The sequence below is a fragment of the Saccopteryx leptura genome, chromosome 5 (assembly GCF_036850995.1).
Source record: "Saccopteryx leptura isolate mSacLep1 chromosome 5, mSacLep1_pri_phased_curated, whole genome shotgun sequence".
Taxonomy (NCBI): domain Eukaryota; kingdom Metazoa; phylum Chordata; class Mammalia; order Chiroptera; family Emballonuridae; genus Saccopteryx; species Saccopteryx leptura.
Window position 1 is genome coordinate 2,167,056 of NC_089507.1, and position 27,997 is coordinate 2,195,052.

Consider the following 27,997-nt stretch of genomic DNA (forward strand, 5'->3'; position numbering starts at 1 on the left):
ATCTAAGGTGTGGCCCCGAGAGGTCCCCAGACCACCTGGGTTCCTGGAGAACTGGGACATCTGAACTAGAGCTCCAGGGTGGAGGGGAACTCCAGCTCCAATCTCCCCACCGCACTGCGGAGGGGCCTCCTCCTGGGCTCCACGGAGCAGCACAGCGGCTCTGGGGCTCTGGGCCGCAGCTGCCCATGCCCCCTTCAGAGGAACAGTGCTCAGAGGGGCTGGAGGAGCCCAGGCACGGAGCCCTGGGACACTCTGTGCACAGTGGGTCTTGGTCCCACCACCACCCGGCAGCAACCTGAACGGGGGTCCCTGCCGCAGGGGACACGAATAGACTCCCCCTCCATCACCCTGCCTTGGGAGGTGGGGCAGCCTTGGGGGAGAAACGGGGATGGGGCCGTGGGGGGGGGGGACTGGAAGACTGGGGGCTTAGTCGTCCCAAAGTCAATCTCCCAGAGGGTGAAGCCGGGTTGGTTGAAGATGAACTTGGCAGACAGGGACGCAGGAGTTCCCCTTTTTGTTGGGTTGCTTGCTTTGCTGCGGAAGACAGGCCCCCCCCCCCCCAGTCGCCACACCCTCACCCCAGGCCCCAGCTTGAGCCGCGCCTGGACCCGGACGGAGCGCCGCGCTGTGCTGTGCTGTGCGCCCCGCCGGCGCTGCAGGGGTGGAGGGGCGCGGCGCGGTGGGAAGCGCGCACACCTCGCGGGGACGCCCCGCCCGCGGCCCGCCCTCGCTGGCCCAGCCCAAGGCCCTCCTGAAGCTATTTTGAAAGTGACCCTGGGCTGGGGCGGCCGCGGGGCGGCGGGGAGAGGCGCGGCGGGCGCACGGGAATCATGACAGAAGATGACCGAGGCGGCGCTGGTGGAGGGCCAGGTCAAACTGCGGGACGGCAAGAAGGTGGGGGCGCGCGGCGGGCGCGGGGCGGGCGCGGGGCGCGGACGGCCGCTCACGCTCCCCCTGTCCCCGCAGTGGAAGAGTAGGTGGCTGGTGCTGCGCAAGCCGTCGCCGGTGGCAGGTGAGCGGGGCGCGGGTCAGGGCCGCGCGGGGCGCGGGCTTGCGGGGTTGTGGGCGCCGGTAGCCTCCTGCGCCGGGCCGCCGGAGCGCGGCCAGCTCGCCCGAAATAGCTGGCGGCGCCGGGGCTGAGGGCTGTAACCGGAGAGCGCTCCAGCCTCGGCCTCCTCCTGCCGGGACGCCGGGACCCTCTGGCCGACTGAGCGCAGGGCCAGGAGCCGTCACCGCAGACCCCGGCCCTGGGCGAGAGCCCCCACTTTCCAGAAGGGCAGACCGCGGCCGGACGGGGTGGCAGGGCCCGAGGGGCGCAGGTGCAGGAGCCCGGGCTACCCTTCCCCCCTCCCGTGCGGGGAACCAGAAAATTACGCCCTGTGTGCCTGGGGCATTGCGCTCTGTCCCCGAACCCAAACGGCTGCGGCACTGCCCTGGAGGTGGCACCAGCCGCCCTCCCACCTCACACAGGTGGGGTAGGTAGAATCAGGCGTGCTTCTGTGCCCGAGAAAAATGAAGTTTACCTCGTGTGGGGGCCACAGCCCTCCGGGAGGAGAGAATGGCACCGCCAGCCGGCACCCCCGCGTGGGAGGGGGCGGGTGGAGAGCCTGAAGTTGGGCATCTTCCTCTTCGGCAGTGATTGGGTGCAGTTGGGAGGCTGGGCGCCGTGGGGCTGCAGCTGCTTCGGGAGACAGGTGCCCTGGAGCCGGCCCAGGCCCGGGGGTCTGTGTGGGATGCTGGGGGTGTGGGCGCACGTGTGGGCCTGCCAGAGAGTCTTCCTGGACGCCGGGGTGGCTGTCGTTTCCCAGGGAGGATGGGGCGGGGGTGCACGCCTGGTCTCTCCCTGGCTCTGCATCCCTCCCACTGAGCCTGCTCCGAGGTTTCAGCACAAGGACCTGCTCTGGGCCGCTGACACACTCACTTCCAGCCCTGCCCCGGCCGGCTTTCTTCTCCGTCCCCCCTCGGTGGGGGCCCAGCCCCCTGCGCAGTTCATTCACCATCTTTCATGCACAGACTCTGTGTCTGTGCCCTGTCCCAGGGAACTCCAGAGAGGCCCTGCAGAGGGGGCTGGGGGCCGGGGAGGCTCAGGGGCCCTGGCAGGCGGGGAGTGGAGAGCACGAGACAGGCTGGGGGCAGGGGCAGGGGCAGGGCAGGGGGACAAAGGCCCACAGGGATGGCGAAGGGCTCTTCTCAGCTGTGGCTGGAGCAGGGCTGGCTGCGGGTTGGGGACCCCTTGGTGGGGCCTGTGGGGACCTCTGGGTCTGCTCTCGCGCGTGAAGAGCAGCCCTGGAGGTGTTCTTTGCCTTTTGGGGGGCGTGTGGTTTGCAGCCTAGTGGTGGATTTCATGGCAGTATCCGAGCTGAGAGGGGAGCTCCCGCCCTCCATGAGGGCTGCAGGGGCCCTTCTGTTCCGGGGAGCGGAGTGTACAGTGGGCTCCCAGCATTGCACAAACATCAAGCGTCCCAGGGTCTCCCATGTGCCCAGGGACAGCAGAGAGAGCTGTCACAGTGGGAGGGCGCTCCAGAGTCAGGGGAAGGGCCTCCCCCAAGGGCACGGGAGCTGGGTGTGAGGGGAGCTGGGTGTGAGGGGAGCTGGGAGGGAGGGGAGCTGGGAGGGAGGGGAGCTGGGAGAGAGGGGAGCTGGGAGAGAGGGGAGCTGGGAGAGAGGGGAGGGCTGGGAGGGAGGGGAGAGCTGGACACTCAGGCTGGGCCTTGCCTTTTCAACGTGGTCACCAGGCCAGGGACAGGGTGAGGGTGTCAGGGGAGTGGGGGCACGTTGTCCCCTCTGGGTGATGTCCACTCTGAGTCCACACACTCTCAGGATGTGAGGACTGCGGGCATCTTACAGATGCTTGACCCGAGGCAGAGATTCGAGGCTGAGCCCGCTGCCCCGCGGTCCTGGCCACCCGACACGTGCCCGGTGCTGGGGGCCACGCTCCCATCCGAGGCAGCTCCTCCTGCCCCTGTCCTGAAGGCCAGCTGCCCCAGGTGGACTCAGGTGTGGGGGGAGCAGATCCCGTCCTTGAAGGCCTCACAACAAAGACCCCCTCCGCAGGTCCTGGGTGAGTCAAAGAGGGGAGCCTGTGAAGGAGGGGGAGAGTCCGCCTGCCCTCTTGTCAAGGAAAACCCAGGACTCTTGTTTTTAAAAGTTGTTGATTCCCGGGAGGGCCCACAGGGACAGTTAAGAGGCACCGTGGCTCGGTGGGCACGAGGGCACCTGGACACTTGTCCCCTTTCTGCTACTAGGAGCACTTTCTAGAGTCAAGCTTAATGAAAGAAAGAAAACGCCTTCTATAAAAACAGTGACACAGCTCCAGAGAAGGTGGTATACTTCCGAGGGCTTGTGTCCCTCGGGGTTTCAACCTCTGTCCTGGCCAAGGAAGTCGTGTCTGGGTCCCCAGTCTGGTCCGGCCCACGTTTGGTGACCTTGGGCAGCCTCCCTCTTCCTTCTGGATGGAGGCTTAGGGTGGTGGGAGGGGGTGTCATGCGTGCCCAGCCTGGAGGGTGTCGCCAGGGGCTGAGGCGTCCAGAGGCACTTAGGGAACGTTGAGCGGCTCCCCAGCCCCCCACACTCAGGGGGTCCCACTTCACCTCATCCTGTGTGGGTTCCCTAAGGCCTTCATCTGGCCCAGAAAAGCCCCCAGGAGGGACCCCGAGTGCTGGAGATGTTGGATCTCTCAGAGGCATTATCGGCAGAGGGCTGACACCCAGAGGCCCTGGACAGCTGGGGCCTTGCTTTTTGCCCCCAGCCCCCAGCCCCGGCCGTCCCAGGGCCGGCTGGAGGGTCAGCCCAGGACAGTGCTGAGGGTGGGGGACCTCCAGAGCGGCATTGCCCCTGGCAGGCAGGGTGGGGACTCGCTGGGTGAGGTGCTGGGACCCCAGCTGCTCTCGGGAACCCCTGAGGTTGCATGAGTCCTCCGTGTGGTCGTTAGCTCCGCCGAGGTGGACCCGTCCCCAGAGGACGGGGGTCCCCTCCGGGTTGTACCTCCTGCCTGGCCTTGGATGATCCGAGTCCCGTGTGAATGGGCGTGGCGCCTGAGTCCTGGGCGGGGCAGGCGGCCTGTGCACGGGGTGAGGACGCAGCCAGCCCTCCCGTCCCCGTGGAGCCCCTTGGCTCGTGTCTCGGCGCTGTGCGTGGACCGTGTGACCTGGACCAGTACCCGCCGGGCTCTCCCGGTGGCCCCTGCCCAGGTGGCCGGGCACCTGGAGACCGTGTGTTCCCGCCGATCCCCGTGTGAACCCACACGGCCCTCCACCCGCGCCCAGTGCGCACCGTGAACATCCGTCCCTCCTGAGTCAGACGCTGAGCCAGCCTGGGCTCCTGCGTCAGACGGGCGCCTCCTGGCCGCGGCCTGAGACACCTGCTGACCGGCCTGGCCAGCGGCTTCCCAACCCCAGCTGCTGGGGGCTGCCCCCCAGGCCGCCTGCAGCATCAGCAGGGTCCCCTCGGCTCCAGCCGGCCGCTCTCCTGAAGACACTACCTCAAGGTCACTGTGACCTCTTCGGGCCATGTCCAGCTGGCCTCGGTCACAGGCTCTGGCTGCGTGCACGGGGGTGTGGACCTCCACTCTCTGCAGCTGGCTCTCCATCTTCACTGTGGGGTCCCCCCCGGAGCCCGGAGCTTGCCTGTTCCCAGTCCCCCGCCCCCAGCCCTGGCTGTAAGCTCCTTTGAGTGCTCATGACTCCACGGTTATTTTTACTTCCAGCGACGTGTGCGCCCGCTGCCCGTATCCTGCAGGCCTCCCAAGCTCACATGTCCAGGACAGCACCCCACTCCGGGCCCCTCCCCCAGCCAGCTCCTGCACCCCTCCCTCTTCCTTTCCCCCATCCCTTCCACACCCCCCAGGAGGTCCTGTGAGTGAGGCTCTCTCCAGACGGTCACCATGGTGACTGCAGCCCGGCCCAGACCAGCAGCACCTCTCCCCTGAAAAGCTGCAAGAGGCTGGGGGCCCTGCTGTCACCAGGTCCCTCCACGTGCAGCCAGGCCGGGCCCCTTCGCGTAGAGCCCTCAGGGCTCCTTGGTGCGTTGCAATGAGGCTTTTGGCCTGGCTCTCCAGGCCCACCTGACCTAACCACCTAATCTGGGACCACTCTTACCCTCCCCCTGCTGCCAGCCCAGCCCTCTGGGCCCCTGCCTCTGGGCCTTTGCACTGGCTGTTCCCTCTAGCACAGTGCTGTTCCCTGCGGGGCTGCTGGGCTGGCTGCGTACATCATGTGGGAAGTTGAAGTCTGTTTTTTGGTCCTGAGCTCAGGCGGATCCCCCATCACTGTCACCAGTGCCTGTCTCCACCCTCCGCATGACACTTTCTCAAGGTTTCTCCTCTGTTGTCCCGCTTTAGTGTCTGATTGCTGGGCTGTGTCCCCTGGGTCCCCAGGTGGCAGAATGAGGGCCGCGGGGAGGCCGGGGAGGCTGCAGGGCAGCGTGGGAGGGGCCTCGCGAGGGGTCTTCAGTGGTCCTTGGAGGGACAGGAGCCTATGCAGGGCATCTGTCCTCCCTACCCTGAGTGCCAGCCCTCCTGCAGGGCCGGGTGGGGGTAACCTGTGGCCAAGTTGCATCCTTCCCTGTGTTTGGTGACCTGAAGCCTCCTGCTAGTCCCACATGCTCGCTGGCGGTATGGCATTTGCCGAGGGCGTCTGGGTGTCAGGCTGGCCACATCGGCGCCTGACTGGGTGGGGTGGGTGTGTCCATTGCTCAGACGGACAGCAGGGGCTCCCGGGGCTGAGGGACATGTGGCTGGAACCTGCTGGGCAGTGTGTGTGCACGCCCCCTTGGTCCTCACTGCCTGGGGGCCTCCTCGTCATTGTCATCTGTGCCTTTTTTCTCCATGACACTCCCAGTCCCCTCTACCTCGCCATGTGCTGACCACCCAGACCTCCCCTCAGGCCCTGTCCACACTCCATCCACTGGGCCCGGGCCAGGTTGTGGCCTTCTGTGCCCCTCAGTCCTGGGCTTCGGTGAACAGGCTAGGCTGTGAGCGTGGCCCGCTGGTCCCCCTCAGGGTCCAGGGCCTGCCTGGCTAGCAGAGGGGCCCCCAGGCCATCCGAGTGGGGTGTCTGGTGTGCTGGTGGCAGGTCAGCGGTGACCAGGAGACCCGGTCAAGTGACCGGTCCCTCTGGGCTTCCTGTGACGGCTGCTGTCCCGGGCTGCTCCTAGCCGGGTCCCTGAGGAGCTGGCCGGCTGGTGTGACTCCAGTGTCCCTCTCCCTGCCCGTCTGCTGCCTGCTCCGTCTCAGGCCCCTGGCTGAGAACTCCCGTGTCTCTGCTGCTGGTTGTTGGAGCAGTTCTGCCCTGAACAGCCCCCTCCCCCCACAAGCCAGAATGGGTTTTAAAAATAGGATCCATTTATTGTCCGAGGTGATGGGGAGAGGACAGGGGTTGGAGCAGCTGTGGGACACTGGGCCCCACACCGCGATGAACCGGCCCCTGCCCTCCTCCCGCTTCTAATGGAGCCCCCAGGGGATGCTGAGTGGAGGCGGATGTCGACTGCTCCAGGAACTGCCGCGGGCCGTGACCCCTGACCTCACTCATGTTTGTTCGAGATCAAGCCTGACCTGTGGTGGCGTAGTGGATAAAGTGTCGACCTGGAAATACTGAGGTCGCCGGTTCGAAACCCTGGGCTTGCCTGGTCAAGGCACATATGGGAGTTGATGCTTCCAGCTCCTCCCCCCTTCTCGCTCTCTGTCTCTCTCTCTCCTCTCTCTCTCCTCTCTAAAAATAAATAAAACAAACAAACAAACAAACAAAAAAACGAGATCAAGGCCCTGGCCGGTTGGCTCAGTGGTAGAGCGTCGGCCTGGCGTGCAGGAGTCCCGGGTTCGATTCCCAGCCAGGGCACACAGGAGAAGCGCCCATCTGCTTCTCCACCCCTCCCCCCCTCCTTCCTCTCTGTCTCTCTCTTCTCCTCCCGCAGCCAAGGCTCCATTGGAGCAAAGATGGCCTCTGCCTCAGGCGCTAGAATGGCTCTGGTTCCAGCGGAGCAATAGCCCCAGATGGGCAGAGCATCGCCCCCTGGTGGGCATGTCGGGTGGATCCCGGTCAGGCACATGCGGGAGTCTGTCTGACTGCCTCCCCATTTCCAACCTCAGAAAAATACAAAACAAAACAAAACAAAAAACGAGAACAGCGCCATGAACGAGGTACTAGTTTCCTGGGCACTTATAACAGATTAGCACAAACCGGGGGCTTGAAAACAACCGAGACCAAGGAGGTGGGAGTCCCACACCAAAGTGTCACCGGGCCCCGCTCCCTTGCTGAAGTCGTCACAGGGCCCCGCTCCCTTGCTGAAGTTGTCACAGGGCCCCGCTCCCTTGCTGAAGTCGTCACAGGGCCCCGCTCCCTTGCTGAAGTTGTCACCGGGCCCCGCTCCCTTGCTGAAGTTGTCACCGGGCCCCGCTCCCTTGCTGAAGTTGTCACAGGGCCCCGCTCCCTTGCTGAAGTTGTCACCGGGCCCCGCTCCCTTGCTGAAGTTGTCACCGGGCCCCGCTCCCTTGCTGAAGTTGTCACAGGGCCCCGCTCCCTTGCTGAAGTTGTCACCGGGCCCCGCTCCCTTGCTGAAGTTGTCACAGGGCCCCGCTCCCTTGCTGAAGTTGTCACCGGGCCCCGCTCCCTTGCTGAAGTTGTCACCGGGCCCCGCTCCCTTGCTGAAGTCGCCAGGGGGGCTCCCGTGGCTCCCAGGTTCTGGGCTAGCTGCTGCGTCCTTTCCCGACTCCCCTTCACACGGCCGCTCCCGGCACGCCTGTCTTCTCTTCTGTCTCTGATGAGGGCACTTGTCACTGGATAGCCCAGGATGAGGTCACGCTGAGTTCCTTAACTTGATCACATCTGCAAAGACCTTTCTCCAAACAAGGTCACATTTTGGGTTTCTGGGGGTCAGGAGTCAGCATTGAGTTGGGGGTCCCCATTCAGCCCACTGCAGACGGGCACAGGTGGGCGTGGCTTCTTCTCCTCAAGGAGTCCTGTGTAAGCTGCACTTGGGACACAGTCAGGATTCAGAAGATGGGGCGGCCCCGGGGACAGGGCCCAGGGACACGCACACGGACCCCCTAAGCCAGGTTTGCAAGTGCAGACATCCAGGATGGGGGACCTGCCGGGCAGCAGGAGGCATCCAGAAGGCCTGAGGAGCCCTGGGCCAACGCCGTGGCCGCTGTCACCACTCGACTCTGCCCAGGCACGGCACCCTGTGTCCCTGAGCCAGACCTGCCGCCCCTTGTGCCTGGAGTCAAGTTTTACCGGGACACAGCCTTTCGTGTGTGGGGGTTGGCCACTTTCATGGTCAGGCAGCTACTTTTTACAGGAAGGACTGTCAACCTTGCTCTTGGCTGTATTACTGGGAGCGTAACTCCCAGAGCAAAGGAGGTGACAGTCACGCTCTGCTGTGCCAGTCAGGGATGTTCCTGCCCTCTACTGTGCCAGGCCCTGGGGCTGTCACTGTGCAAAGCAGAAGTGTACCTGTCTTTTTAAGAGCTCACCTTTTGGTGGGAGGGGGAGAGAGCAAATAAGCAGGGTAGCCAGCCCAGCAGAAGGACGTCCTGAGGGCACAGGGCCTGCTGGAGGAGGGGCACAGGAGGAGGTCGCTGTGTGGGTGTGGGTGGGCCATCCCAGGCCGGGGTGGCAGGGCTGCAGCCCCCTGCTTACCTGCCCCCGCCCCTGGTGGCCTCTTTCTGTCCCGTGAGGAGGCCCTTTACCTCGGGACTTTTACTGAGAACTGTCCTGTGATCACGCTTCCCTCATCTTAGCTTCTTGGCCTCTGTGACACCGTGGGGGACATTCTCCTTTCCTTACGTTTTTTGGGAGGGAGGCATTTTCCTATGACACATGCCCTGTATGTTGCTGCCTGTGTGACGGACTTCTCACCGGTCCAGCCGGGCGGCCTCTGCTGGGCCGCGCTCGAGACAGAACACGCCGGACCCCTCAGGCAGGCAGATGGGTTTCGGACTTTTCTTTTCCCCTGAAAATGGGAACATCTCTGCTTTTCTCCTGACACAAGCATTTCAAACACGAGGGGCAGGTTGTGACATAGGAGCCCTGTCCCCCAAGTCTGTGAACGTGGGTTTGCTGGGACACAGTCACCTGCTGTCACCCCACAGGGCAGGGGGTGAGCGGCAGGTTGGGAGTTCGTGGATGGACGGTGGCCTCGGTGTGGCCCAGGGCCCCCTCGCTCTGAGGCTGCGAGGGCCAGGCTGGGCAGGGAGCCGACCGCCACGCCGAGGCCACCGTCCATCCACGGACTCCCATCCGGGGGCAGAGTCAGCTTTTGCGTCCAGTTCGCTCGGGACGGGCTTTCGCCAGGCTTGCTGGGCCTGCTTGTCAACAGAGGAGCCACACTGCTCCGCGCTCCCCGGGGCCTGTGGCCGGTGTCTCCAGGTTGCCTGCAGGATCTGGGGTGTCCTGCACTTAAATGTGTTTCAGTGTGTCATGTTAGGCCCCCCAACACTGAGCTGGCAACAAAGACTGGGCCGGGGCCGGGGGTCGGGGGGAGGCGCTCAGCTGCAGGGTCCGCCCCCGGGGCCACACAGGTGGAGGACAAACCCCCACCTTGCACCCACCAAGGGGCTGCTCGCTGTGCCTCTGGGATGACAGGGATGGCAATCGTGGTGTTGGATTTGAGGACAGAGACAGTCACCAGACTCAGGCACAGCCCTGCCTCTGGGGAAGAGACCAGGACTGTGTGTGGGTCTCGGGGGTTAATGTGGCCCCCAGTCTGTCTCCTCCACAGGGCTGGAGTCCAGGAGGGGACATGACGTGGGTGTGGCAGGAAGGGACCCAGGGCTGAGGGAAGCCCCAGACAGCCTCGGTGCTTGTCCCCTAAGCCACCCGCCACACCCCCTGTAGCCCCTGCAGCCCTGAGACGGACCCCCCGTGGGCTGCAGGGCTGGGGCGGGGTGATGTGCTGGTGGGGACCAGGACCCGGCCATGAAGTGTTTGGGGTCCTCTGCCCGTGGGTCGCACAGGGTGGGGGTGACAGTCTGTACTGGAGGAAACAGAGACTCAGAGCAGCCGGGTGGCTTACTCAGGTCACCCCTCGAACCCAGGACTCTCTGGGGGTGGAGGCTGTGCTGGCCGGTGCCCCTGACAGCCCCCGTGTCCTGTCCCCTCCGCAGACTGCCTGCTCATGCTGGCCTACAAGGACCGGGCCGAGCGGGCCAAGGGCCTCCGGGAACGCAGCAGCCTGATGCTGGAGGACATCTGCGGCCTGGAGCCCGGCCTGCCCTACGAGGGCCTGGCCCACACGCTGGCCATCGTCTGCCTGTCGCAGGCCGTCATGCTGGGCTTCGACAGCCGGGAGGCCATGTGCGCCTGGGACGCCCGGATCCGCTACGCGCTCGGCGAGGGTGAGTGGTGCCGGGGACGGGGGTCTGGGGCGCCGGCTCTGTTCTTATTGTATTTAGTGAGAGGCAGGGAGGCAGAGAGACAGACTCCTGCATGCGCCCCAACCAGGATCCACCAGGCATGCCCACCAGGGGGCGATGTTCTACCCATCTGGGGCGTTGCTCCATTGCTCAGCAACTGAGCTTTTCTTAGTGCCTGAGGCAGAGGCCATGGAGCCGTCCTCAGAGCCTGGGGCCAGCTCACTCCAATTGAGCCATGGCTGTGGGAGGGGAGGAGGGGGTGGGGAGGGGTGGAGAAGCAGAGGGGCACTTCTCCTGTGTGCTGTGGGACAGCCTCCACTCTTAAGTACCCTGGGTCCTCATGCACTGGCCGCAGGAGCTGTGACCCCACGGCAGGGCACAGGACAGAATGCACTGAGCCCCTGGCCCGGGGTCTGCGCTAAGGGCCTGCACTTCAGGAGTGCAAGGCTGGGGTCAGGGAGTGGGTGTGGGCTGAGGCCTTTTGAGCTGCCTGAGTTGACCTTGTTAGTTAGGACGAGGGCCTTTCTCCAAGCAGATGGCTGTCTTGGCAGCATGACTCCCCCAAAGAGCTGCCCTTTGCTCGTTACCCTGGCCACCAGAGCCCAGAGCCAGGGCGAAGGGGAGAGGATGTCACAGGCTCAGGGTCAGGGAGGCCAAAGAGGGGCGGAGTGGGCCCAGCCTCACTTCCTTCACGCCAGTCCAGCTGGGAAGAGCAGCCCCCAGACCAGGCACTCAGGTGGGGTGCCTAGGGAAGGCCCCGCAGGCGGGCGCAGGGGCGAAAGGGAAGTCCTCCGGCCGGGGGTCCCGCCAGCTCGCCTGGCTCAGACCCTGGGCTCCCCTTTCTCTCCTGGGTGGGCGCGGGGTCCTCACACAGATGCAGCTGTTGAGCTGTCTTAGCACCTTGATAGGAACCACGCTGAGGACACGGGGGGGGAGCCGAGGACACGGGGGGGGGAGCCGAGGACACTGGGGGGGAGCCGAGGACACGGGGGGGGGAGCCGAGGACACGGGGGGGGGGGGAAGCCGAGGACACGGGGGGGAGCCGAGGACACGGGGGGGGGGAGCCGAGGACACTGGGGGGGGAGCCGAGGACACGGGGGGGGGAGCCGAGGACACTGGGGGGGAGCCGAGGACACGGGGGGGGGGAGCCGAGGACACGGGGGGGGAAGCCGAGGACACGGGGGGGGAGCCGAGGACACGGGGGGGGGAGCCGAGGACACTGGGGGGGAGCCGAGGACACGGGGGGGGGGAGCCGAGGACACGGGGGGGAGCCGAGGACACGGGGGGGGGAGCCGAGGACACTGGGGGGGAGCCGAGGACACGGGGGGGGGGAGCCGAGGACACGGGGGGGGAAGCCGAGGACACTGGGGGGGAAGCCGAGGACACTGGGGGGGGAGCCGAGGACACTGGGGGGGAGCAGAGGACACGGGGGGGGGAAGCAGAGGACACGGGGGGGGAGCCGAGGACACTGGGGGGGAGCAGAGGACACTGGGGGGGGAGCCGAGGACACGGGGGGGGGAGCCGAGGACACTGGGGGGGGGAGCCGAGGACACGGGGGGGGAAGCCGAGGACACGGGGGGGGAAGCAGAGGACACGGGGGGGAAGCCGAGGACACGGGGGGGGGAAGCCGAGGACACGGGGGGGGGAAGCAGAGGACACGGGGGGGAAGCCGAGGACACTGGGGGGGAGCAGAGGACACTGGGGGGGGGAGCCGAGGACACGGGGGGGGGAGCCGAGGACATGGGGGGGGAGCAGAGGACACGGGGGGGGGGAGCCGAGGACACGGGGGGGGGAGCAGAGGACACGGGGGGGGGAGCCGAGGACACGGGGGGGGGGGAGCAGAGGACACGGGGGGGGAGCAGAGGACACGGGGGGGGGGAGCCGAGGACACGGGGGGGGGAGCAGAGGACACGGGGGGGGGAGCAGAGGACACGGGGGGGGGAGCAGAGGACACGGGGGGGGGAGCAGAGGACACGGGGGGGGGGAGCCGAGGACACGGGGGGGGAGCAGAGGACACGGGGGGGGGGAGCCGAGGACACGGGGGGGGGAGCAGAGGACACGGGGGGGGGGAGCCGAGGACACGGGGGGGGAGCCGAGGATATGGGGGGGATTTCAAGGAGCACGTTGTTGTGCCCAACACCAGGGAGACCCCTGGCCAGGGAGAGGAGGGCCCGTGGTTTCCTGCGCGTCCCTGTAGCCAGGCCGGGTTGTGAGGTGGACCCCAGACACTGGCCACAGGCTGGGCCACCCTCAGCCTCGGTCTCCTTGCCTGTGCAATGGGCCACACCAGCTGCCATGGTGGGTCGTTTCCCGAGGGGAGGTGGTCGTAAGCGGGGGTCTCCACACAGGGCATCCTCCCCAGCGACCTCAGATGAGGTGCTGTCTCCAGAGCTCACTGGGGCCAAGTCTTGCTGTTGGGGTGGGGAGGTGTGGTCAGAGGAGCCCCTGTGAGGACTGGCCCATCCCACAGGGGTGGTCAAGGTGAGTGCAGCCACCACGGCTGGGTGGAGGTGCAGGACAGCCCCGCCTCCGGGGCCGAGGCCTGGGTGCTGCCCCTCCGTGGCCCTGCCCCTGCCCCTGGTGATGCCCCTTGCCCCTGCCCGGCCCTCAGTGCACAGGTTCCACGTGACGGTGGCTCCAGGCACCAAGCTGGAGAGCGGCCCTGCCACCCTCCACCTCTGCAACGATGTCCTCGTCGTGGCCAGGGACGTCCCTCCGGCCGTCATGGGGCAGTGGAAGCTGTCTGACCTCCGGCGCTATGGGGCTGTGCCCAACGGATTCATCTTTGAAGGCGGGACCAGGTGTGGGTACTGTAAGTACGCAGCCGCTGCCGCTGGGCGACCCCGGGCCACCGGAGGGTACCCCGGGCACCGGTGCCCCTCTCGCTGCCCTGGCCGACCTTGACCCCAGTGGCATCCCTGCTCTGCTGGTGTCTGGGCCTCTGGGGACGCGTGGAGTGGGTGCCGTCTCTCAAAACAGGCGCTTCATGCGGAGCCCAGCCCCTTGGCTGTCCCCCTCTGAGGAGGGGGCTCCAGGGGCAGGGGGAGGGTGAGAGGAGGGCCCCCCGGGCATGGAGGTGCCCGGTGTCTGCGTGAGGCCTTCATGTCACAGTTCACGGCCCTGCGATCTGAGGCCGCAGAGCACCAGGCTTCCGGTCATAGAGATGTCTGTGGAGGGTGTGCGGAGAAACCTGGTCACACGCGTGGACCAAGGACGCCGGTGGGATCTCCGCACCCAGGCAGGGAGGGCAGGACCGGCCAGCAGCACAGAGGGGGGCCGGCCTGGGGCCCTGGCTGGGAGGGCGGCTGTCCGGGAGGGGGCGCGTTCGGAAAGGGCGTGAGGCCAGCTGCGGGCGGCGGGCTGGCCTCGGGGTGGGGAGATGCACGGGGCCCCTTGCTCGGGGAACTTGGGGCCGCTGGCGGGCGGGGCTGCCCCAGTGCCCCTGCCCTCTGTTCTCCATGAGAGACTGAGCACACGCCTGGGCTGACACCAGTGTGGGTGGCAGCCATGTGTGTGGGGGGGCCCAGGATGTGGCCCCGCAGCCGTTGCAGGGGCCCGAAGCCCTTTCTCTGCCCAGGGCTCAGGGTCGGGCTAGGCGGCCTCCTGTGGTCGTGATGACCGCATCAGAGTGCTGGGTCGGTGGGCAGGGCTGGGTGGGCCATGCACTGTGCACCCCCATCTCTGTTCAGCCGGCCTCGACAGCCGGGGGTCCTTGCCCCCTCCCTCGTGCAGAGGTGGAGATGGAGGGCCCATCTCCCTTCACCCCCGGTCCCCAGAGGCCAGAATCCTGGGCAGCAGCCTCCTGTGAGGACACAGCCGCTGAGGGCTCAGCAAGGGTCTGCACACAATGTGTGCAGCCGGGCTGGGGGGTCTGCCAGGCTCAAGACCTCGGTCCCGCCTTGGTTTCTCTGGGCAGAGCCAGGGCAGCAAGGACTGGGTTCTGCTGGCCACTGACCCCTTGTCCTCAAGGGCGTGGCGTGGTAGGACAGGCTGTTTGGGTGCCGCAGAGGAGCAAACCCATGGGCGTGCAGTGGGAGGCTGCCCTGGGGGCGACCAAGGACTTGTGTCTGACCAGACAGACGTGGTCTGGGCCAGCTGACCCCCGTGATGGCCCAGGCCCGGCCTTGGGGCGGTCAAGACTTTGTAGGCGCAAAGGGAGATGGGCGGGCCGTTTGGGGCAGTGGCTCCGGAGCTGGCAGGGTGACCACAGCCAGAGTCCAAAGGGTCTCTGACCACAGCCCGGCCCGTGTGTCCCCCAACCCTGGGGCTTCAGAGGGAGATGAGCTCAGAGTCCTCTTCATGACACAGGCCCCTGGGCCTCCTTGTCTTTGTCACGTTAGAGGTCACAGCACTGGGTGTCCAGAGTGGTGGGCAGGGGCAGCGACCCTCACTGTGGGCAGTCAGGAGCCACAGGCCTCAGCACGCTCTACACGGCGCATGCTGCCCCCCCCCCCCACCGTCCACTCAGCCCCTGGAGGTGGGTCTGTACCCTCTCTGCTCTGTGCGCCCCTGGAGGTGGGTCTGTACCCTCTCCTCTCTGTGCGCCCCTGGAGGTGGGTCTGTACCCTCTCTGCTCTGTGCGCCCCTGGAGGTGGGTCTGTACCCTCTCCTCTCTGTGCGCCCCTGGAGGTGGGTCTGTACCCTCTCTGCTCTGTGTGCCCCTGGAGGTGGGTCTGTACCCTCTCTTCTCTGCGCGTCCCTGGAGCTGGGTCTGTACCCTCTCTGCTCTGTGCGCCCCTGGAGGTGGGTCTGTACCCTCTCTGCTCTGTGCGCCCCTGGAGGTGGGTCTGTACCCTCTCTGCTCTGTGCGCCCCTGGAGGTGGGTCTGTCTGTACCCTCTCCTCTCTGTGCGCCCCTGGAGGTGGGTCTGTACCCTCTCTTCTCTGCGCGTCCCTGGAGGTGGGTCTGTACCCTCTCTGCTCTGTGCGCCCCTGGAGGTGGGTCTGTACCCTCTCTGCTCTGTGCGCCCCTGGAGGTGGGTCTGTACCCTCTCTGCTCTGCGCGTCCCTGGAGCTGGGGTGCTCCGGGCGGCTGCTGCAAGGACGGAGGTGCCAGCGCCCGTGGGTGGCACTGGCCTGTGCCCTGCTGGGGCTGGGGGATGGGCCAGGAGAGCCTTTTTATTTGCCCCGGATGTAACAGAACAGAGCTCCCTGGGTATTTTCCCTCTGAGGCCCCAGAGTTTAAAATTCCAACTCGTGCCCTGGCGGGTTGGCTCGGCGGTAGAGCGTCGGCCTAGCGTGCGGAGGACCCGGGTTCGATTCCCGGCCAGGGCACACAGGAGAAGCGCCCATTTGCTTCTCCACCCCTCCGCCGCACTTTCCTCTCTGTCTCTCTCTTCCCCTCCCGCAGCCAAGGCTCCATTGGAGCAAAGATGGCCCGGGCGCTGGGGATGGCTCTGTGGCCTCTGCCCCAGGCGCTAGAGTGGCTCTGGTCGCAATATGGCGACGCCCAGGATGGGCAGAGCATCGCCCCCTGGTGGGCAGAGCATCGCCCCCTGGTGGGCGTGCCGGGTGGATCCTGGTCGGGCGCATGCGGGAGTCTGTCTGACTGTCTCTCCCCGTTTCCAGCTTCAGAAAAATGAAAAAAAAAAAAAAAAAAAAAAAAAAAAAATTCCAACTCGTGGTGTGAGTGGACTCCTCTGCGTGGAAACAGTCGGGGTATCGGAGCAGGGATGCCCGGGGACCGAAAAACAGTGACCGCTACAGGGCTGCCCGCCTCTCCTGGGCAGGGCTCCATTTAGCTCTGCCCGCACCCCTGGGCCATCTCCACCCCGGCCGGCCATTCTGGGCCCCACTGTGGCGTGCTGACCCTCGCCCCGGCTGGTCCTCCTGTCGAGGGCGTTTCCAGGGCGTTTGCACATCCGTCTGCGCCAGCTGCATTCACAAGGGGCCGGGTGCTCGGATGCTGAGGAACGCAGCAGGTGGTGGAGAGCGTGGCTGGGGGCTGGTCCCGTCTGGGGTCTGGGGCCGCTCCTCCCACCCCTGGAGTCCTCCAGGCGGTCCATTTCCTCACCTCGTGGGGCACGGGAGCACTGGAGGTGGGTTTTCGAGCGAGCGCAGCACGAAGCCCCCCGGAGAGCCTGTCGCTGGCTGAGCACTTGGCTGAGTGAGCACGTGTTTGTCCAGCTGAGCCAAGTCCTCGGGGGTCTCGCCCACGTGCTGGGTGGTCTCGCAGCGGGATTCCCACCCCAGGAATCTGGTGCCGGGGGGGGGGGGGTGGGGGGGCAGGGAATGTGCTCGGGCCCTGGGTGCAGGGCTGGGAAGACCCCAGCCTGCGTGGGGGCCTGAGACATCTAGTGGTCAGAGCGCAGGGGCCGGGGAGGGGCACAGACACCGGTCTGCGGGTGTCGAACGCTCTCGGGAGGTGAGCCTGAGTAGTGGGCCCTCTGCAGGGTGGACAGGAGCTAGCCCAGCCGTCCAAGGGTCGGAGGAGGGGAAAGGGGCCTCCAGCGTGTGTCAAGCATGGATGGATGACCCGCGCTGCACGGGGTGTGCAGGAGCCCTGTTAGGTGGGGCTGGCCGAGCAAGGCCGGAGAGGGAGGTGGCTGTGTGGGTTATGAAGGGCCCAGCACACGGGGCCAAGGCTGCTCTGTGTACTGAGCGGCAGGGAGCCACAGAAGGCCCTGGAGCAGGAGAGGGCTGCCCACCTCTCTCCTGCCTGCCCTGTGTTTAGGACGATAACTTTGGCCCCAGGGTGCAGATGGGGTTGCGGTTCTGGGTGTGGTCCAGCCGAGGGGGGCCTGAGTTCACAGCAGCTGTGTGGGTGGGAAGGACGGGGAGCTCGAGCCCCCCTTGGGTCTGGGACCACCTGTCCCCCCCTTGGGTCTGGGACCACCTGTCCCCTTTCTGACAGGCTAGTGGTCAGTTTCACTGCTCCGCTCAGAAGTTTCCGCTCGGGGTGGGAGTGAGTGTCTGGGCAGATGGCGGAGACACCCAGCCAGGCCGGGAGAGATGGGACAGGGCGAGCCACCCACCCTGCAGGGGTCCCACCTTCCTGGGACTTTGGGCGCTAGGTCCTCGGTCCTCATGCCAGCCCTGCGAGGTATGTGCATCGCCCCCGCTTTACAAACAAGGAAACCGAGGTGCGGAGCTGCCGTTCTGCGCGTGGAGGCCCGGTGGCCTGCCGCTCGGGGAGGCGGGGGCAGGACTGGTGAGGTGATGCCCCTGGACCTGCTCCCAGCAGCCTGCTTCCCTCTGGGGCATCGGCCCGTCTCTTTCCTCCCGGACAGAGGCAGTCCGAGGGGCAGGCACGCTGTCCCCTGCACTGTGGCCTTGTGAGGGACGTGACAACATGGGAGCCTCATCCCGTGTCTCCAAATTTGAGGAGTTCTGTCCTGGGGCATAAAAGCCCCCTTCGCCCCGGGATCTCAGAGACAGTGTGAAGCTATCTGCAAATTCCTCAGACCCCAGCCACGCCTACTCGTCTCTCCGAGCCTCAGTTTCCCCTTCCACACCACGGCGCTCCCTGTGCCCGAGCGTGGGTGCCAGCAGGACTCGGCCTCGTGCAGCCCACACCTTGGCACGCTCGACCCCGCCTCCGGGGTGGATGGGGAAGCCTCAGACAGGCTGCTCCTCCTTCCAGGAGCTGCTGTGGGTCAGACACGCCCCCCGCCCCTGGGAGCCTGTGGACGTTGCTGGGCCTGGGCCTGCAGAGGGCCCGCGAGGGGCTGGCGAGAGGTCAGGGAGCCGGGCCCTGGGTGGCCTCGTCACGGGGCTCAGGCAGCTCCGGCCCTCCACGGGGAGTGCCCTCCTCCAGGGAGCCCCTGACGACGGCTGGGCCAGGGTGGCTGCTGTCCCGCGTCCCCAGGCCTCAGCAGCCGCCGCGTCTTGGGGAGCGTGAGGCCCGGCAGACGCCCCGGTGGAATGCCGCCGGCGGGCTCCACTCCCCTCGTAATGTGGTTTTTTATAGTCGGGGGACTGATTGTGCCGTGGCCTCTGCCAGCTGACTTGTGAGCTCGGGATTAGAGGCTTGGCCTTTTGTGAGAGCCGGTGGGGTGGGGCGGTGGTGTGATGGGCCTTCCCTGGCCGGCCGAGGTGGGCACGGGACCCCGCCAGCGGACCCTGGCTCGGAGGGCTGCACGATGGGGTATCCGGCCCGAGTCCTCCTCTGAGCCCCTCCTGGGCCTCACTTCCTCATCTCTGCAGCAGGAAGGTCACTGTTTGGGGGCTCTGTGTGGGTGACACGCCAACAGCCAGAGGGTGCTGCACCCCCCCCATGCCTGGGTGCCACTGAGGGGCACGGTGGCATTGCCAGGTGTGGGGGGCGGCCCGAGTCCCGGGACCCGTGGGGTGGAGACCACGATGGCAGCAGGAGCTGAGCTGTCCCACCCGTCGCTGCCGCAGCGTCCAGGGACCTTCCCCTGGAGAGCGTGTGCCTTTCTTTGGGCAGGCGGCAGAGGGCAGGCGCCCAGGCATTCCTGGGCGGTGAGGCCACGCTGACCCCTGGGGCCCACGTGACCGGCGTCCCCATTCACTCGTGGGGAGGGATTTCATTCACTCTGGCGGGGCCGCGGGCCCAGCGGGAGGGCGGCTGGAATGTCCTGCTGACTCACCCCACCTGCCCTCTGCTCCAGCCCTTCCTCCCCCGGGTCCCCCCTCTGCCCCGGGTCCCCGGGGGCTGGGATCCCACACCTGGCCTGCCCTCTGCTGGAAGGAAGCCCACTGGCATGGTCTCAGCCTGCACCTTTGCACCGTGGGCTCGTGTCCCACCAGAAAATGCCAGGGGAGGGGCACCATGAGGTGGCCAGGATGCTGGCTGGCCCCAGCAGGGCGGCCACTTCTTTGTGGGGCAGGTGTCCTGGCTCATGCTCTGCCAGCACCCCTGTTTAACACTCAGGACGTCCCTGAGTAAGGCAGCCAGGTGTGGGGTCCCCAATATGGCTCAGGGCCCAAAGCCCCCCTTCCAGATGTGAACCCCTCTGGGTGGCCGTTTCCTGACCCCTGTAATGAACTTGGAGATGTGACAGGGCTGCTGGTGTCTCCAGTACGCTCCTCCCTTGGCCACCAGCCTCCAGGAGCCCTTGGGTCCCCGTCCTGGCCAGGGGGACAGGAGGCAGCCAGGCAGCCGACCAGGAAGGCGGGGGCGGGGCGGGGGAGCTGGGCGGGACTTCCTCCCCCCACTGCGCTCCTGCCGCGCACTGAAGTGGGGCGGCGGCTGGGCTGGCGTGCGCTGGCGTGGGGCAACGCCAGGGCAGGGGTGTGTGTGCAGGCTGGGCAGGGTGCCCGGGCAGCAAGAGCCTCATCCAGGCACCCCGGCTGGGGGCACCTCCTGACGAGGTCTCATGGCTTTGCTCGGGTTTCCCTTGTTCCCGACCCTGCGGGCCCCCTACCCCTGTGCGGGGGCTGGGCTGACCCGCTGTCCCCCGCAGGGGCCGGAGTCTTCTTCCTGTCCTCGGCGGAGGGAGAGCAGATCAGCTTCCTGTTCGACTGCATCGTCAGGGGCATCTCCCCAACCAAGGGCCCCTTCGGGCTGCGGCCGGTTCTCCCAGGTGTGTGTGGGGCGTGGCCTGGCGGGAGGTCCCTTGGCCTCTGCCCAGCTTTCCACGTGCGCGTAGCAGAGAAGCCGGGGCCGCAGCAGCTGCACGGCTGGGCTCCTGGGGACACAAGCCTTCCTTCATGGGTCTGAGCTGTTGGGACCCTCGGGCCGCCACTTCTGAAGGTTGGGTCAGTTGTGCCACCCAGGAGCGGACAGCCAGAGGCCTCAGACCCGGGTGAGGCTCCTGGAGACCTTCTGGGCAGCCCCGGCCCCAGGACTGAGGTCACAGGGACTGGGCTGGGCTGGGGCCGGGGCCGCACGCAGTGTGCTTCGTTCTTGTGTCTCGTTCCCTCTTTGTGGCTGGGTTCCATTTTTTCCCGCGTCCTGGGACCCCGGCCCCCGAGTCCGGGCTCTGCCTGGCGGTACAGCGGCGCCCTCTGCTGGCGCTTCCCTGCCTTGCAGCCCAGGTGTGGTGTGGACAGTGGGCTCCCAGGGCCCCGCTGTGGGGTTTGGGCTGTCAGGGTGAACGTGGTCCTTCTTGGACAGTGCTGGGCTCACCGTGACACCCTGCATAGCGTGTGGACTGTGGCCAAGGGTCCTGCGGGGAGACAGCTGGGGCAACCTCTTCTGATTCTTCTCTGCTGCAGACCCCAGCCCTGGGGGACCGGCCGCCCCGGAGGAGCGAGTGGCCCAGGAGGCCCTGGAGACCTTGCAGCTGGAGAAGCGGCTCAGCCTCCTCTCCCACTGTGGCCGGCCAGGCAGTGGAGGTAGGGCCGCGGCCGGGCGGTGGGGAAGGGGCAGCGAGCGGGGGCCCAGGCTGACCTGCCGGCCTCCAGCCCTCTCCCGTGGCCCTGCACTCACCCCTCCCCACCCCGCTTATTCGTCCGTTCCTGGACTCATAAGGCCGCAGACACTCGGGGCTGCCTGGGCGCGGCCGCGGAGCCCGGGCGGCCGGCTAGTGGGTGCAGTTTGGGTTCTTTCCCACGCACCTGGGCACGGCTGCGGGCCCTGCGAGCGGGCTTCCCCTTCTGTGCCCAGACGGGAAAAGCCCGGGTGCAGGCTGAGAGCTGGCCCCTGGCCGGCGTTGGGGCGGGGAGCGGGTTTGGGGGAGGCACAGACGCCAGCCCCCAGGAGCCCCGCCACAGCCTCCGTGCCCCCTCTCCGTCTCAGGGGACGACCGCAGCCTGTCCAGCTCGTCCTCAGAGGCCAGCCACTCGGACGTCAGCGCCGGCAGCCGGCTGACCGCGTGGCCGGAGCCGTCGTCCTCCGCCAGCACGTCGCAGGAGGGGCCTGGGCTGGCGGCCGCCCAGGCCCCCGGGGAGGCCGCGCTGGGCGCCTCCAGGCCGCCGCCCAAGCCGCTGAGGCCGCGGCAGCTGCAGGAGGTGGGCCGCCAGAGCTCCTCGGACAGCGGCATCGCCACGGGCAGCCACTCCTCCTATTCCGGCAGCTTCTCCTCCTGCGCCGGGAGCAGCCTGGACGTGTGGCGCGCGGGGGACGAGTTCGGCTCGCTGCTCAGCCTGCCGCTGGCGGCGGGGGCGCCTGAGCCCAGCCTGTGTGCCTGCCCGCCGGGAACAGCGGAGTACCACGTGCCCAGCGCCCCGCGGCCCCACTACGACACGCCCCGCAGCCTGCGCCAGGCCCCCCGGGACCAGACCCCAGCTGCGCAGGGCGGCCCCGACGACGGTGCGGCCGGGGACCCGGGTGGCCCGACGCCCACGGGCTGTCCCTCTGGCTGGCTGGGCGCGAGACGGCGGGCACAGGAGACCGAGGCCACGGGCACCGAGGGGACACTGCCCAGCCCGGCCCCCCGCGTGTCCTGGGAAGCAGGCGGCCCCCACGTGGGGCCCCCTCTGGCTTTCTTTTCCACGTGTCCGGTCTGTGGAGGACTCAAGGTAAACCCCCCTCCCTGAGGCCAGGGCGGCCCCTCTGGACAGGAGAGGAGGGGCGCTGGCCCCTGCGGAAGGGGGGGGTCCTTTTGCCATTTCGTGACACTGTGCGGCTCCGTGAGGAGGGCGGGGTGGGGCAGCCACCCAGGGGCCAGCCCTCCTGGGGAGCAGAGTCCGCAGAGGGTGTGGCCACCGTAGATCCGCAGGACTGGGAGAGGCCCCGCTCCGCGCAGCTCTGGGTGGGGCGGGCGAGGTCAGCAGAGCCCCAGCCCCAGGGTCAGGTGCTGGGCACAGGTGAGTGCAGCTAGCTCCTGCCAGGGCCTGGGGTGCTCAGGGCCCTGAGGCTCCTCCCCTCCTGCCAATCACCCGTCTCCAGGACAGCTGGTCCCTAATCGCAGCCCGGGCCCCACCCTCCCTCCTGCGTGCACAGAGGTGCAGGCGCTGCAAGTTAAACCTTCCGCAGCAGAAAGGGAGCCTGAGAGTGACTTCCAGTGGGGAGGAAACTGAGGCTTGGGAGGCCCAGGGGCTTGTGGGGTGGGTCTCGTGACTTTGAGACCGCCTTCTTGGTTCACTCCACACCGGCCTTTTTCTGGACGGAGGGGATCCCGGGGAGGGCTAGGCAGGGAGCAGGGCCTAACGGCCTTCCATGTGGCCAGCGTGGCCAGAGGCCCCAGCTGCAGTCGGGCTGGAAGGTTGGTGGTCAGAAACGGTGTGCCCGGCTCCAGGCCTGTCCCCTTTCATTCGGAGGGCCCCAGGCCCTGCCCGTGGGCGACCCCGTGGCCCCGCGCTCCTGCCAGCGCCCTCTGGGGCCAGTCTGCTCGCTGCATGGAGTGCGGCTGCGTGGCCTGGTTTTGTGCATTCGTGCTGCGGTTTCAGCAGCCCCCCGAGCGGCGTGGCCTGCGGCCGTGGGTTCCGGACTCTGGCTGGCTTCCTCCTGCGCTCTGGAATCAGCCCCGCCCGGCAAGCGGCCGCCTGTCTGATCCGCTTCACACCTTCACTGTTGGCTGGAGACATTTGTAGCTCTTTTCCACTTTTAAGAAACCTGACCGTTTGTAATAAATTCTTAGACTGGAAATAAAACGCTGTTTTCTTATCATCTTGTCCTTTTCCGTTTGGCTCTCCAGCCCCTGCCCTGGCCCTGCCCGCGGGGGCCGCAGTGTGCTGCGGGTGCCGAGATGAGTGGCAGCTTCAGACAGCCCCCAGGACTCGAGTGTGTGCACGTGTGCATTCATCTGTGTTGTGTGCATGCGTGTGCATTGTTTGCACGTACATGTGTGTTGTGTGCATGCGTGTAGATGCATGCATCTGTGTGCATGGTGTGTACACGAGTGTTGCACATGTGTGCATGTGGTCTGCGTGGGGTGTGCGCACACGTGAGGCGTGTTCAGACCACGATGAGGTCCTCAGTGGCCCCTAGGGCTCGGGCAGGTGGCTGCCTGTGTACAGGTTAGCGGGACATTTGCTTTCTGGGCTCATGAGGGTGCTGGCTCAGAGCCTGGTGGCCCCTCACTCCTGTCTCCCTTCCATGGGTGGCAGAGCCCCAGGGATCCCACCTGCCCCCCCTGCACATCCTGGGGCTACCCCTTGTCCTGCCCCTCTCATGTTCACCGTTGTTTATGCCCCTGTGGGGTGGGGAGTGGCGGGTAGGGCCCTGCAGCACCACAGGTGGGGAAGGCAGGCTTTGGGAGCTGAGCTCGGCACGCCTGCCGGCAGGGTGGCCCCAGAACGCCACTCCACCTGTCTGAGCCTCAGTTTCCTTCTCCACAGTTGGGTGCACAGAGAGGGTCAAAAGAGATAGCATACGTTAAGTGCTCCCTAGAGGCCATTATCACCTCCACCCCAGAGGGACCCCGCCAGTCTCAGTGCAAAAGAGATAGGGCTGTGAGCTGCGGCCTGCGGTGAGCGGGGGTGACCCCCGAGGGCGCGGCCCCTGGACGGCAGCGGTGGCCAGGCGTCCCTCCAGCCAGAGCAGACCAAGGCCCCGGCGGCCGAGTGACCTACCTGCCCCCTGCCCCACGAAGGAGGAAGGGTGGCGCCGCCCCTCCTGCTGGCCGCTGCTCCGTGTGGCCGTCCTGGCTGTGGACTCACGTCTCTGACCGAGGCGGGTGGCTTGAGGGGAGGAGGGCCCTGTGGGGACTGAGGCAAGGTGGCAGCCAGGTGCCCGGGGCCTTCCAGCCTCAGTCCTGGGCAGGAGGAGGCCCCCCGGGGACCTGGAGAGCGGGGGCTGGGCTGCTGGCCTCACGCCCGCACCTAGTGGAGAGAGGGGTCCTTCATGGGAGTGCCCACTCAGCACTGTGGCCCTCTGGGGACTCCTGGGGTGATGGGGTCCCTCAGGAGGAGGAAGACCCGGTCCCCACAGTGAGAGTGCTTCAGGATAGCAGGATGGCCCGGGGGCTGGGGGTCACCAAGGCCATCAGGACAGACTTCTAGCCCGGGGGTGTGACAGATGGCACTCAGCTTCCTCTGTTCTCTTCCCAGTGTGCTCACGGGGCCTCTCTCCTGCTCCTGCTCCTCCTGGGGTGGGTGGGCAGAGTGGGGGCTTCTCAGGTGCCCTGGGGCTTCCTGCTGGGTGCCGGGGCTGGGGGCAGCCAGAGGGGGCAGCCGCTCCCTGTGAGCCCAGGTTCACCTGCGGGGGCCTGCCTGTCCCTGCCCGGGGCCTGGCCCCCAAGGGGGACGCATGGTGTCTCTGCACTCGCTCACTTCCACGGCAGCTGTGCGCCCCGCCCACACCTGATGGTGGGTTTGATACCGCGCCTGTAGGGGGGGCCCTGAAGCAGGTGCTGTCTGTGGCGGGGGGCTCCCAGAGCAGGTGGCCGACCCTCTGCATCTGAGGCCTGTGCGTGAGTGACCAGTGTCTGAAGGGCAGTGGCCTTTCGTCCTGGGTGCTGAAGGTCAGGCGTGCCCTGGCCAAGGCCCCAAGTATGCCTGGGGCTCCTTTACACAAGGCCCCAGGTTAGAGCAGCCTGGAGCTCAGGAGCCTGGCCCAGGACCAGGGTCGGGGGACTGTGTCTTGAGTCTGGCAGCAGCTACGGGCTCCCAGAAAGCCCATTCCAGCCCCCAGCCCCACCACGAGGCCCCACGGCTGGGCCGTCCTCCCCAGGACCCTTTCCGGGCACCTGTCCTGTTCCGATGGGTTTGGGAGACTGAGGCCCCAGGGGCAGCACACATGCCAGCCATGGGCCACTGTCCCTCCATCTGGAACTGCTGGCCACCACAGAGCCCCCAGCTCCGAGGCCACCAAATCCCCTTCCTCTCTGGGCCTATCGGGGGAGGCACCGGGATCAGGCCACTGGGCAGGCCCATGCCAGGGGGTGGATGCCACGGCCTCCCATCTCCCTGCGGCAGCAGTGACCGGCTGTGAGCCACTAAACCACATACAATCACAGACAGGGCCAGCCTCGGCCTGGGCCCTGAGCTGCCAGCTCCTCTCCCCCGATGGGGTCAGGGACAGGTGTGAGTCCTGGGGTGTGCAGTGAGGGGACTCAGGCTGGTCTCTCCTGTGGCCTGGCTCCCTGTCCCTGTGTCACTCTCGGGGTCAGCGTCCCGGCTCCCTGTCCCTGTCCCGGGTCACTCTCGGGGTCAGCGTCCCGGCTCCCTGTCCCTGTCCCGGGTCACTCTCGGGGTCAGCGTCCCGGCTCCCTGTCCCTGTGTCACTCTCGGAGTCAGCGTCCCGGCTCCCTGTCCCTGTCCCGGGTCACTCTCGGGGTCAGCGTCCCGGCTCCCTGTCCCTGTCCCGGGTCACTCTCGGGGTCAGCGTCCCGGCTCCCTGTCCCTGTCCCGGGTCACTCTCGGGGTCAGCGTCCCGGCTCCCTGTCCCTGTCCTGGGTCACTCTCGGGGTCAGCGTCCCGGCTCCCTGTCCTGGGTCACTCTCGGGGTCAGCGTCCCGGCTCCCTGTCCCTGTCCCTGTGTCACTCTCGGGGTCAGCGTCCCAGCTCCCTGTCCCTGTCCTGGGTCACTCTCGGGGTCAGCGTCCCGGCTCCCTGTCCTGGGTCACTCTTGGGGTCAGCGTCCCAGCTCCCTGTCCCTGTCCTGGGTCACTCTCGGGGTCAGCGTCCCAGCTCCCTGTCCCTGTCCTGGGTCACTCTCGGGGTCAGCGTCCCGGCTCCCTGTCCCTGTCCTGGGTCACTCTCGGGGTCAGCGTCCCGGCTCCCTGTCCTGGGTCACTCTCGGGGTCAGCGTCCCGGCTCCCTGTCCCTGTCCTGGGTCACTCTCGGGGTCAGCGTCCCGGCTCCCTGTCCTGTGTCACTCTCGGGGTCAGCGTCCCAGCTCTCCGCCCGGGCAGGGGCAGGGGCAGGGTCAGTGGGAGCTGGGTGGACAGCTGACCTGAGCTCTCTCTGGTTTAGGGAGCAGCCGCCTCACCCTCTGGGCTTCTGACGCATCCAGGTAAGCTCAGCGCGGGGACCGGGCCCTGCATAGCCACGGGACAGGGCAAGTGGGGGTCACAGTGGCCACAGGGACGGCCCAGCCAGGAAATCTGTACCAGATAGGGCAGCGGGCAGTGCCCCCTGGTGGGGGTGGCCGCTGGAGAAGGCTGGGTGGGCCCTGCACCCAGCCAGGGGGGAGGGTGGGTTGGCATGCAGGAGGTGCATCTGGCAGTCTGCTTTGTGGGGCCCTACCTTAAACCCCACCAAAGCCGTTTCTTGGATTGGGGAGGGGACTTGTTTCCTGGGGCATTCTGGAGGGGGTGTCACTGTGGATGGCAGTGTGAGTCTGTGCCCAGGCGAGGGGGTCCCTGAAACTTGGAGGAGGTGGTGACCCAGGACAGCCGAGGGGAAGGGTTGGGGTGTGGACAGGGTGGGGGTGTCCTGTCTGGGAGGAGCAGGGCACTGGGGACCTGAGGAGGAAGTGGCCAGGAGGTGTGGTCAGGGGTGTGGGGACCAGCGTGGAGAGGGCAGCGGGCAGCGGTGGAAGGTAGAAGAGTGTGTTCGCTGGACTTCTGTGGGCCTGGGGGGTGAGCCCGCTGGAGCAGGCAGAGGCGTGCCCTGCAGGGCGGGCTGGTGCAGGGGAGAGGCAGGAGGGTGCCCGGTCAGGGAGGGGCGTATGGGGTCTCGGGACAGAGGACAGTTTGGCACAATTGAGGAGGCCTGGGCCCTGGAGAGGTGGGAGGTGGGAGGTGTGGGGCAGTGGGGGTGGGAAGCTCTTTGCTGCAGTCTTGGGGGTCGGCTCAGCCTTCGCCACCCTGGGGGCTGACCCACCGCCCGCTCTTGCAGGAGCCCCGGGGCCCGAGAGGCCGGGCAGCGAGGCGCCCACCTATGTGAACATCCCCGCCAGCCCCTCCTCCAAGAAGCAGCTGCACTACCTGGGCCTGGAGCTCCAGGAGGCCGGCACCGGGGTCCGAGGTGGGTGCACGCAGGGGCCGACAGGACGGGGGCCGCAGCCCAGTGAGCTCTGGGGGGCCCTAACCCTCCCGGGCACCTCAGCCCCCAGCCAGGGGCCCTTCCTCCCCTTCAGGTCCTGCTGGGTGAAACAGGGTGGGTGGGACCCCAGCCTCAGCCCCCTGTCCAGGCCTGAGGCCTCTGCGGGGGGGCGGGGGCTTCCCAGGGTCACTGGGGCAGTGTCATGGGAACCAGCTCACCCGTGGCTGCTTTCAGGGGCCACCACCTCCCGCTACGCACAGATCGACCTCTCGGCCACAGTGGCGGCCCGCAGGGCGGGGTCCCAGCACGCACAAGCCCGTGAGGAGCGTCTGGTGGAGCTGGAGCCCAGGAGGAAGGGGGCCCCTCGCTGAGTGGCCCTCGCCTCCCACGGTGGACAGCCACGTGGCTGGACAGTGGCGACAGTGGGTCCAGAAGTCAGCTTCCCAGCACGCACCTGCGCTGCCTCCTAAGGTCTGGGCTCTGTGGTCTGTGGCCTCCTGGTCACAGGGTGGGTGTGGCCGGTCCCCGGTGCCTAGAGCTGCCCCTTCCTTTGGTCTTAACGAGTAAGTTCCTCTGGGCCTCAAGCAGGGAGGCAGCAGTGTGTGGCCCTGGATGCACACTGCCCTTCTCTGCCCTGAGGGGGTGGCAGCCCACGCGATGACAGTGAAATGCGTGTCCCCACACCACGCAGGCTGGGCAGGCCCTGCCCATGCTGAATGGACGTCCTGCACCCCTGAGCTTGGGGACGGAGCCGCAGGCCAAACCCTGCACGTGGGAGGACTGTCCCACGCTCTGACCGGCGGGCCACCTGCACGGTCCCCTACGCACTGACTGCCTCCCTTCCCGGGACCCGTTACACTTAGTCATGTAAATAGTGTAAAATCGCTCATGTTCTATTTTTGATAATGGACGTTACTTCCCGGAGGACTGG

General features: G+C 67.0%; 1 protein-coding gene across 3 annotated transcripts; it reads left to right on the forward strand.

Annotated features, from left to right (window-relative positions):
- Nucleotides 1-767: 767 nt before the first annotated feature.
- DOK7 (docking protein 7) lies at nucleotides 768-27,954 on the forward strand. 3 transcript variants are annotated; one of them, XM_066385870.1, is made up of 10 exons: nucleotides 768-894; nucleotides 967-1,012; nucleotides 10,100-10,330; nucleotides 12,960-13,160; nucleotides 19,716-19,835; nucleotides 20,470-20,589; nucleotides 20,993-21,714; nucleotides 26,053-26,092; nucleotides 26,920-27,048; nucleotides 27,301-27,952. In XM_066385870.1, the coding sequence occupies exons 1-10, from the start codon at nucleotides 841-843 to the stop codon at nucleotides 27,435-27,437; spliced, it is 1,800 nt and encodes a 599-aa protein (XP_066241967.1). In that variant the 5' UTR covers nucleotides 768-840; the 3' UTR covers nucleotides 27,438-27,952. The 3 variants fall into 3 exon arrangements, with proteins under 3 accessions (XP_066241967.1, XP_066241969.1, XP_066241968.1); XM_066385871.1 differs by having other exon boundaries at nucleotides 777-870; nucleotides 27,301-27,954; XM_066385872.1 differs by lacking the exons at nucleotides 26,053-26,092; nucleotides 26,920-27,048; nucleotides 27,301-27,952 and having other exon boundaries at nucleotides 12,960-13,149; nucleotides 20,993-21,508.
- The last annotated feature ends 43 nt before the right edge of the window (nucleotides 27,955-27,997 follow it).

What these genes read in the sequence shown, in the direction of transcription:
- DOK7 (XM_066385870.1), top strand. Translation starts at nt 841, where the DNA reads ATGACCGAGGCGGCGCTGGTGGAGGGCCAGGTCAAACTGCGGGACGGC. An exon ending in CAAGCCGTCGCCGGTGGCAG is followed by an intron (nt 1,013 to 10,099) that starts GTGAGCGGGGCG and finishes TCCCCTCCGCAG; the next exon opens with ACTGCCTGCTCATGCTGGCC. An exon ending in CGGGACCAGGTGTGGGTACT is followed by an intron (nt 13,161 to 19,715) that starts GTAAGTACGCAG and finishes TGTCCCCCGCAG; the next exon opens with GGGCCGGAGTCTTCTTCCTG.